Genomic DNA, 10,562 nt, shown 5'->3' with positions numbered 1-10,562 from the left:
GGCAAAAAAATCGAACCGAACCGCCGAACCGTTGAACCGAACTGAATCGAACCGAATTTTTGGTTAACCGAGCAAATTCGGTTCGGATACAAATACTGCATATTTGATATTTGCTCGGTTCGGTTTGGTTTCGGTTTTTGATATGTTTTTCGGTTCGGTTAACCGAACCGAATATATTTATATATTTATGTTATTATATTTTAGAATTTATATTAATAATTATATTCAATTCGGTTTCGGTTCGGTTACAGTTCGGTTTCAGTTCGGATATTTGAAATATTTGCAAATAGTTTGATTTAATTAGAATTTTAATTATTTTTTAATATATTATTTTTTTAATTTCGGTTCGGTTCGAATTATTTGCGAATATTGCAAATATTTTCGGCTAACCGAAAATTCGGTTAACCGAAATTTTCGGTTCGAATAGGATTCACGGTTTCAAGTATTTGTTCGGTTCGATTCAGATATCAAATACCTGTATATTTGCAAATATCCGAACCGTGCCCACCCCTACATCACTCTACTGTATCTCTTAGGCATTCCAACCTGGCGCTAGGTTGGTTAATTTGACAAATCTTGCGCTATTACAGCGTTGGTTCTTTTTTTAAAAAAAATAAAAAAAAAATAAAATTAACTTTTAAATTTATTTTTTATTTTTCTAAATTTTAAAAAAAAATATTTTAAATTATAAAAATAAAAATTTGTTTAAAATAATAGGAAAAATTGAATATTTGAAGAATAATAGTAAAAATTGGAGTTATGATTGAAATAAAATTACTATATCAACTGCATATCAAGAGTTAAAACTGAATAAATGGCCTTCTTAGAACATATACAATCATCCTGCATCTAAATTTTGGCTTCTAAAATTGAGCCACAACATTGTTATTTTGCATTAGATTTGAACAAAGTTACGTGTGTTCAGTGAAATTGTTTGAAGAGATATTTTTTTAAAGTGAGCAATAGAGAATTATGTAATTAATATAAAAATAATAAGTATATGTAATATATTAAATTTTTTGAAAATCATGGAAAAATAAACCATAAGTCTTTATAAATGTGGGAGGCCATGGAAAAAAACTTCATTGTATATGCTCTTACGTAATAGAAATTACATTTCTATAGCATAAGCAACAAATGAATATTAGTGTTTAAATTTGATGTTAATTTATTATGCTCATATTGAGTTTATATTTTATAATAATAACATACAAAGAGTTTCATATAATTCTAAGGTTTTTGTATGTGTTTATAATCTAATTTTATTTTTTATTAAAAAAAATATATTATATTTTATTCAAATTTAAATATAACTATATATATATATTAAGAAAATACATACTCCCTCCGTCTCAGAAAATACGGGACTATTACTGTAGATGCGGAAATTTAGGTAAAGTATAATTAGTAAATAATTAAGAAGTGTATTAGTAAAAATAATTATAGATTAAGATTAAGATAAGTAAATAGTTTAATTAAAATTAAGCAAATTATAAAATTTAAAATTTAAAATGCCATTAAAGTGTATAATTATATTTCCAAAAATAGAAATGACAAGTTATGTGGGACGAACAAAAATATAAAATAGAGATAAATTATGTGGGACGGAGAGAGTATATAGAAAACACATGTTGGAGAATATTTATCTATTTGTATATTTTTTATGAGCATTATACACTGGTTTGTTCTCTTCTTATTTTAAATTGAAATTAAGGCTATTTATTTTGTATACTTTTAATAAAAATATATTATACCAAAATATTATTTAAATAAATTCAAATCAATATTTTATTTTAAATCAATTTTAACTTACAACTAAACAATAGTACATATATGTATGCAAATTTAAAATGATAGGTATTTTAAATCAATTTTAACTTACAACTAAACAATAGTACATATATGTATGCAAATTTAAAATGATAGGTATAGAATCAATACTATTCATCTGTATAGATTTTAATAAGTATATATTATTTTTTTTTATAAAATATTATTTAAATAAAAATTTCAACTTAACACTTTGTTTCAAATCACAATCAAATATATTTTATATTTTACTTTAAAAAAAATATAAATTTGTTTCAAATCACAATCAAACATATTTTATATTTTACTTTAAAAAATATAAATAAAAGCGTGTTTAATTGAATATTTAAATTTTCAATAATAAAATCTTAAATGGAAATAGTTATTTAATTAATTTTTTTTTCGATTTTCAACATATATAATCTTTATATCATATTTTTCTCATAAAAATCAATAATTCAATATAAAATATTGTATTAATTTTTATAATACCAATACAAATTTTCATATCTTATAAAAAATATCAAAATTTAAAACAGTAAACAAACAAACCCTTTCTTTAATTTTATATATATTCAAAATTTTTAATCAAATGTATATTACTCCAATTCATACGGTAAAAATAGCCATTTTGTGTCAGATAGGAAAATACAAAAAAAAAATTATTGAAAAAATGTGAAAATTAAAAAATAATATTTTTGGTGTATTTTTAAAATCTTAGTTAGTAATTAGAGATAACGAAGAGAAATAAATATAATAAAGGTAGTGATAATAGTACTGCCTCCGTCCCATGTAATATGAATGTATTACTTAGACACGGAAATTTAGGTAAAGTATAATTAGTAAGTAATTAAGAAGTGTATTAGTAAAAATAATTATAGATTAAGATAAGTAAATAGTTTTTAATTAAAATTAAAAAAATTATAAAATTTAAAATGCGATTAAAGTGCATAATTATATTTTCAAAAATAGAAATGACAAATTATGTGAGACGGACAAAAATAGAAAATATAGACAAATTATGTGGGACGGAGGGAGTAATAAATAAGTATTGAACAAATGAATAGTTAAATATTAAAATTTTAATTTTGCCAAAATTAGTGACAAACTAAATTTAATGGAAAGATAAAAAAGAGTGTGAGTATATTTGTTTAGTATTTTAAGTTAAAATATATTTATAAGGATAAATTATACTCTCTCCGTCCCACATACCATGTCCACGTTGTCGTTTATGTCCGTCCCACATACCATGTCAGTTTCTTTTTTTGGAAAATGATTATACACTTTAATCTCATTTTAAAATTTTTAATTTATTTGTTTTAATTTTAATTAAACTAAAAATAAACTAATTAGTTATTTTAATCTTAATTTATAATTATTTATATTATAGGATAATTATTTTCACTAATACATTTTTAATTATCTACTAATTACACCCCTCCTAAAATACTGTGTTTACAGTGTAGCAAGACACGGTATCTGGGATGGAGGGAGTATAATATTAATTGTATTTTAGTATAAATATATTAAACACCTTATATTTTATTTATTTTGTAAAACACTATCAGTTTGTTTACCATTTTTCAATAGAATAATTTCTCATAAATATTATTTAATAAATACAAATATACATACATATTAATATATTATATATCATTCACTTATAAAAAGTCAACACAGTTATCTGTACCACACAAAAAAAAATTAATTTATTTAAAAATGCTAAGTGAAGAGATTGTATCGTGTTAAAGTTAAATTAAAGTATGCATAAAATATTTTTTAATTTAAAATTGATATATGATTCTAAATACTAATATAATTATGTAAGTTTTATACAAATAAAAATGATAAAATATATTGAATATTAATATTTTTTGGAATAAAATAAATAATTGAAAAAATTTAGCAACCATTTAGTTAATATTTTTTTAGACGAACTATTACCTAACTTTTACAAGAAAACTATAAAATGAATAATTGATCAATTATTTATTTATTTATTTTAAATAAGACTATTTAAAATATTTTACTTTTTTATATGTATAAACCTTATATAAATTTTTGGATGTTTACAATCAAATACTCTCTCCGTCCCATATATAAGTATCCATTTGTTTTTTGCACGTAGTTTTAGAAATATTAGTATTATATTGAGATATAGTAGGAATAAAGTAGAAATGACCAAAATAACCTTATTAGTATATGTGATATAAAGGTAATGGTATTTGTGTAATATATTGTAAGTTGTAAGGGTATTTGTAATGTTAGGTAGATAGTACAGTTACTAAAAGAAAATGAAAAAATGGATACTTTGTTATGGGACGGAGGGAGTATCAACTTGAGACGGAAGTGTGTTTTATTCATATTTTAATTTAAGGCAAAGATAATTTCGCACAATATATATAATATAAAATGTTTTATGAATTTATATTTAGACATAAGGTAGTATTATGTAATTTATCCTATTTTTAATAATACATATAAAAAAAAGGTATCAATAATATTAAAAATAATATTTTATATTGAATTATTGAATTTATGAATTAATACAATATACTAAAATTGTATGAATAATACATATATATATATAAGTATATATATATTTAGTAATATAAAAATTATATTGTAATGAATTTTTGTAAGTTAATAATATATATATTGTGTAAGTATGTGTAAATAATATATTTTTAATAATATTTATTAAAAATGATGAATTTATTCTTTTAGTATTTCAATTCAAAATTAATAATATTTACTCTGTGCAATTTTTAATAATAATATATTTTTTATGCTAGTAAAATATCACATCAGATATACTATGTAAAAATTCAAATCAATACTAAATTTTAAATTAATTTTTAACTACAACCAAAGAAATCCTACTCAAAAAAAAAATGAGTGAAGAAATTTAATTTTGACATTGTTTTATCAATAATTTTTTTTTAAAAAAAATATTATACTCTCTTTGTTTCCGATTGTATGTATATTTTTTAATATTATTAGTATTATATTACTCCCTTCGTCCCAGATACTGTGTCTGTAGATAATTAAGAATGTATTAGTGAAAATAATTATTTTATAATATAAATAATTATAAATTAAGATTAAGATAACTAATTAGTTTAATTAAAATTAAAAAAATAAAATTAAAAAATTTAAAATAAAATTAAAATATGTAATCATTTAAAAAAAATAAAAAATGACATGGTATATGGGACGGCAACGTGGATATCAGGGACGGAGAGAGTAATTTTTAATACGAACCAAAAAATAAATGTCACCTTCCAGGCTGATTAATTAATAAATAAATTAAATATTCGACAGTGTGGCGTTCAAGCTGGACGTTTAAAGTCACTCTCCTTCCCCCTTTTCCCCCTGCTTTCCGCTATTCTCTCTCTCTCTCTACTTTTGGTATCTGTTTCAAATCGACGCGGAGCTCGTGATTTCCTCATTCAATGTGAGTTGTATTTATCACAGCTAGTTTTATGGTTAATTTATGGGAATTTGTCGATTTTCTATGTATGTATGTATGTATTGTTAGCTGATACGCTCGGCTCCGCGGTGCATTATTTTGATATTATTTTTCTTGTTCCTTCTTAAAGCTTAATCACTGGATCGGAAATGAATTATATTTTAATGAATTTTTGTTTTTGTTTTTTGTTTTTTCAAATACTGTGATCCTAACTGTGGTTTTCTTCCCCTTTTTGAAGATTTATCAATTGATATGCGGTGCCTTATTCTGCTGATTTTAAGTTCTTCGCGATTAGCTTGAAGTTCAGTCGATATTCTATTTCTTTCTTGTTATATCTATGGATGCATTAAGTTATTTTGTGAATGGCTTGAAGTCGATATATATATATATATATATATATAGTTTTCCCTTGAGGTTAGATATGTCATTGGGGTTAATATTGAAGCAGTTTCATGGAACAAATATGGAGCATACATTTCCTGTGTGAATTATTACCTATTGTGCTGATGGTTTGCCACATACATTTGTGCTAATTTAACATGTGTTAAAATCAATAGTTTGTGTGAATTATTACTATGTATTGTCACCGTTTGGGTTATATTAATATATTCTCTTATGTTGAGATCAATTATGTCATGTATGGATGTTATAAACCATTTGCTGTTTTCGGCTAATCAGCATCCTAATCACTCGGAACACAAAAAAAGAAAAGGGGAAGGAAAAACTAGTAGTAAAATTGCAATTAGGAAATCTGAGTTGTTTTTATAAGAAAATAAATTGGTTGGGAAGTGACATTAATATGTTGAATCAGGGAATTGCGTATACTTGTGTTTTGGGAGTTTGTTTGGATTCATTAAGTATTTAAGTTGTATATATATATATATATAAGTATTGGATGAAGTGTTTTGAATGGAAAATAGGTTTTGAATGTTGTGTTTTTGGTTTGAAAAAAGATATTTCCAAGTAGATTATACAGTTCAAATATGGAGACAAACTTACAAGTAAACATATTGTTAAATATTTTGGAAATTTTTGCAAATTTTTTTTTTCAATACTTATGTTCATAGTATGAATATTAGTAAGATGTGAGAATATTGATGAATTCTATTTAGGGGAATCATCATATTAGTAGTTTATTTAATTGTTGATTAAAGAGTTGTAGCAGGTTTTTACTCTAATTATGATTTGCTTCTATTTCCTACTTTTTGGTTGTAATATGTTTAAAAGCAGAGTGGGATGCTATATTTGATTCAATCGAAAACTATGATCTCCATTTTGAAGCATATACTCTAATTATGATTTGCTTCTATTTCCTTCTTTAGTTTGATGCTGCATTCTTCTAGGAATTTTAGATAGACTAAAGAAAAGGATTCCTTTCTTCTTTGTCGGAATGGCGAGTTGAACTTGAGTTACTACTTCAAAAAAAAAAAATGTTACCTTTTCTACTGTCTTTCTATTTATCATTTACGTTAAAAAAATAAGTTAAAATGATTAATTCAATTGCATTTTAAGTTTCATTTGAATGAAAGTGGTGTATTTTGTTCAAGAATTTTGGGGTAGAATTTTACTATTCATTCAATTTTCTAAAAAATCATTAAATTATATTAACACATATTTATATCCCATTATACGACAATTCAATTCAAGACTTTTATTATTTAAAACCAAAACACAAAATCCAAACGTTCAACTAAATACACGATCTTAATAAAAAATTTACGAAGTCAAATGAAATGGGACTTTGAGTTAAGTGCTGGTAGACTAATGGTGAAAATGATAGTTTTCACAGTTAGAATGGTTTCCATTTCCCCATATTTGCATTGAATCCTATTAGTCCACTTGAGGAGTATTTGTTTGGAGGTTTGAATTTTGAGTTGGGATTTAAATAGTAAAATAGTTAAATTTGAATAGTTGTACAATGTGATATAAATAGACTTTGATGTGATGTTTTAAATGTAAAATTGATTTTTATATAATAAAAAAATAAAAAATAAGTGTTTGATTTGATATTTTTGGGAGAGCAAATTTGGATGAACAGTGGAAGTTTGGTAAATTCTCCCAAACAAACACATAGTTTGTTAATGTTCCGATATGCATTTCTAGGATATATATTTTTATATTATACTCCCCGTCTCACTTCAAAATATTTCTTTGGAGTTTTATAGACTATAGTAAATTAAAAAATAATAATATTTTATTGGTAAGATATTTTGATATTTTTGTCATTTGACTTTATAAAATAATTGTATGTAGAATAGTATGTTTGTAATTTAGATAAAAGTTCAAATATTTTGGTATTAATGTATTACTTTTAGAAAGAGATACTTGGGACGCACAAAAATAGTAAAAATAATACTTTAAGTTAGAACGGAGCATCGAGTAACTATGATAACGATCTCATTTGTGAGATTTTCAGGGTTCTAGATTTATTTAGAGAATCTCTATTGCACTATAAATAAGTAAAAAAATTTACTGTTGAAATAGAGAATTTTAGTTTCATATTTCAATCTGTGTCTGTTGTTATATTTGTGATCCTCTTTTCTTATCTCTTGACGAATTTGTCGTTTGCCGTTGCTTATTAGTTGGAAGAGACAAATTTAAATGAAGAATCTTATTAGGGGAACATGGTTGTGGTTGCGTGATCTTTTGAAGGTACGACACATTCTTCTTTCTTAGTTTTCTTTATATTCCGGACTTTGATTGGCATTGAGTTTGGGTTTAAAATAAAACCAGAGTGTTTGCACAACCAAAAATAATAGATTTTTTGTGCTTATTTGAAAATAAATGTTTGTAGATTAATGTCCTTTTCATTAGTTATGAATCATATTTTTTCAATATATTCACAAATCAACCCTTGAAAAAAGAAAAACTATTTGTGCATATCTTTTGAATTCCTGGTTGTTTTTGCTTGTGTTTTGGATCTTTTGGGAATTACAAATATTAGAATGGAAATCAGGTTTTGAATGAAATGTTATTTTTTAAGAAAAAATAGGTTTGAAGTGTTATATATATATATATAAATATTTGGATATTTTTGCTGTGAAAACTAATGGAAATTTGGAGGGGATGGGAATGTTTTTTTTTTTTTTTTTTTTTTTTTAAATTTTAATTACTATTATACATTTATTCAATATCCAATTGTACCTTTCATATTCTATATTTTTGTTTATTATGTTTGTAATTTTATTGATATTGACAGTAATTATTCAATTGACATTTTTATTGTTTTATATTCAAATTTTGTAACAGAATGATTATTTTTTCTTAAATATTTAATTTTTATTTATCTTATTATTATTTATATGATTTGATAATATAGTTGTCTTTTCACGGCTTCATCAAACACAAAATTATTATTGTTTCTTTCCTCTCCTGTTCCCTACATCAAAACCCTTCCTCTCTCTTACCATCCTCTAGGTTGAATCAAACACACTGTGCTTGGCCGAAGGTTTAAGATTGAATTTCCATTATTCACAATTTTTCTCCCCTAAAAATATAAATAAAATATATATATTTTTATATTTCATTCAGAATATTAGATTAAATAAATACCCGGTTCAAATCTTTTATCATTCTTAAATCCTATATACAATTCACTTTTTAATTCAAAATTTTACTATTTTAAAATCCACATCCAACTCCTTAAGTCACACTGCCTTAAATGAATGAATTTACATATATCAAATTTGAAATACTCATAATTAAACTCTATCATTTAGCTGCTACAAATATTTAAAATTACATAGTATAAAAAGTATTTAAAGTATATCACAAGATTGTAGTTTAAATACATTTTTTACTATGTCATTTTAAAAATGTAGTTTGGTAGTGTGAGATTGTTTTGTAAATAAAGTCATGAGTTTTACCTCAGAGGGTTACAAAATTTTGAATTCTTCTTCAATACTATTTTTGCATATAAAAGTATTAGAAAAAAAATATATATTTAATTATTAAAATTTTTATTATAAATAAAAAATATTATTTATATATATTTATGGGGCCTGTTTTCGTTTTATCCGAGAACCCTGAAAGTCAAGACCAGCCCTACTGCTAATTAACACACAAATTCCTTTCCAGTCTTCTCCTCCTCCTCATTTATCCTTGAGGGAGAAAGCTATGGAAATTGCAGGGAGAGTCCCTACGAAAAACGAAAATATTTCTTGCCCGGAATGCAAAACTGTGTTCAACGGCGAAAGCAACAGCAGCCTGAGGATGACGCTGGCGCTTCATATGAGCTTATGGCACCCGGACGAGGTTCTTATGAGGTGGTCCTTTATGAAGGGGAATTATAAGCAAGTAAGTTTTCACTTGCCTTCTTTCATCTTTGGAGTCGGGATTTCTTGTGGAGTTGCGATTCTTTTGGCCATTTCAGCCGGGAACCGGAGCAGGTACACGCCGTATAAAATTACGAGGTAATTAATATTTAGATTTTGCTTGATTTTTATGATGATGCAAAAGTTTTTAGATCGATTTTCATATATTGCATGATGGAACGGTCTAAACTTAGTTGGTTTCATTAGTTCAAATGAAAGGAAGTAATTGGTACATGTTACTGTCATGGTCTTTTTTACTATGCAATTTTTATGCAGGGTTTGTTTTGTTTGATGTGAAATTTGTCTTTTTATCTGAGTCTGTTTAAATAGTGGTTTTATTCACTGAGACGTTTTTAGATGGATTTATTTTTTATACGTGGTACGATAAATTGTCTCAACAATATAATATTTTTAAATTGAATATCTGGCTTTTTCTAATGATTATTTGGAGGCTCTTTTTTTTAAAAAAAATATATATATATATATTTTGTATTGTTTATTATTATTTTTTAAAAATTGCAATTGAGAAATACAGTTAGAAATTAATTTATATTAATTGTATATGCATATTTATATATATATATATATAATTTCATTAAAGAATAACATTTAAAATATATTTATATCAATCATTAGACATTAAAATAAAGAAATTGAACGGTGGATTTTAATTAGTGCTGTGCTAAGGCAACTGAAGCATATGATTACTATTAATAAAGATTCTACTGTTGCTTTGAATAAATTCATTATTATCAAATCAATTACTCCATCAATCTGACATTAGATTTTTTATTTTTTTTGTTTTCGTTTATCTTATATAATTTTATTTTTTTTTAAATATGATTATACAATTTAATTATATTTTAAATTTTATATTTAATTAAATTATTTAGTTATCTTAATTTTAATATATAATTATTTTTACTGTTCAATAATTATTTTTACATTTTTTAATTAATTATTAATTA

At 24.0% G+C, this 10,562-nt stretch overlaps 1 protein-coding gene across 1 annotated transcript; it reads left to right on the top strand.

The window, feature by feature from the left end:
* Window positions 1-5,173: 5,173 nt before the first annotated feature.
* Window positions 5,174-10,039, top strand: LOC127240841 (uncharacterized). The gene is made up of 3 exons (XM_051259672.1): window positions 5,174-5,266; window positions 7,864-7,933; window positions 9,359-10,039. Exons 2-3 carry the CDS (start codon window positions 7,883-7,885, stop codon window positions 9,695-9,697), a joined length of 390 nt encoding a protein of 129 aa, XP_051115629.1. The 5' UTR covers window positions 5,174-5,266; window positions 7,864-7,882; the 3' UTR covers window positions 9,698-10,039.
* Window positions 10,040-10,562: the final 523 nt, after the last annotated feature.

The sequence above is a fragment of the Andrographis paniculata genome, unplaced genomic scaffold (assembly GCF_009805555.1).
Source record: "Andrographis paniculata isolate CXL003 unplaced genomic scaffold, ASM980555v1 Contig80END, whole genome shotgun sequence".
Classification (NCBI taxonomy): domain Eukaryota; kingdom Viridiplantae; phylum Streptophyta; class Magnoliopsida; order Lamiales; family Acanthaceae; genus Andrographis; species Andrographis paniculata.
The sequence above is the reverse complement of the archived record's forward strand: the minus strand, read 5'-3'. Positions and strand labels throughout refer to the sequence as shown.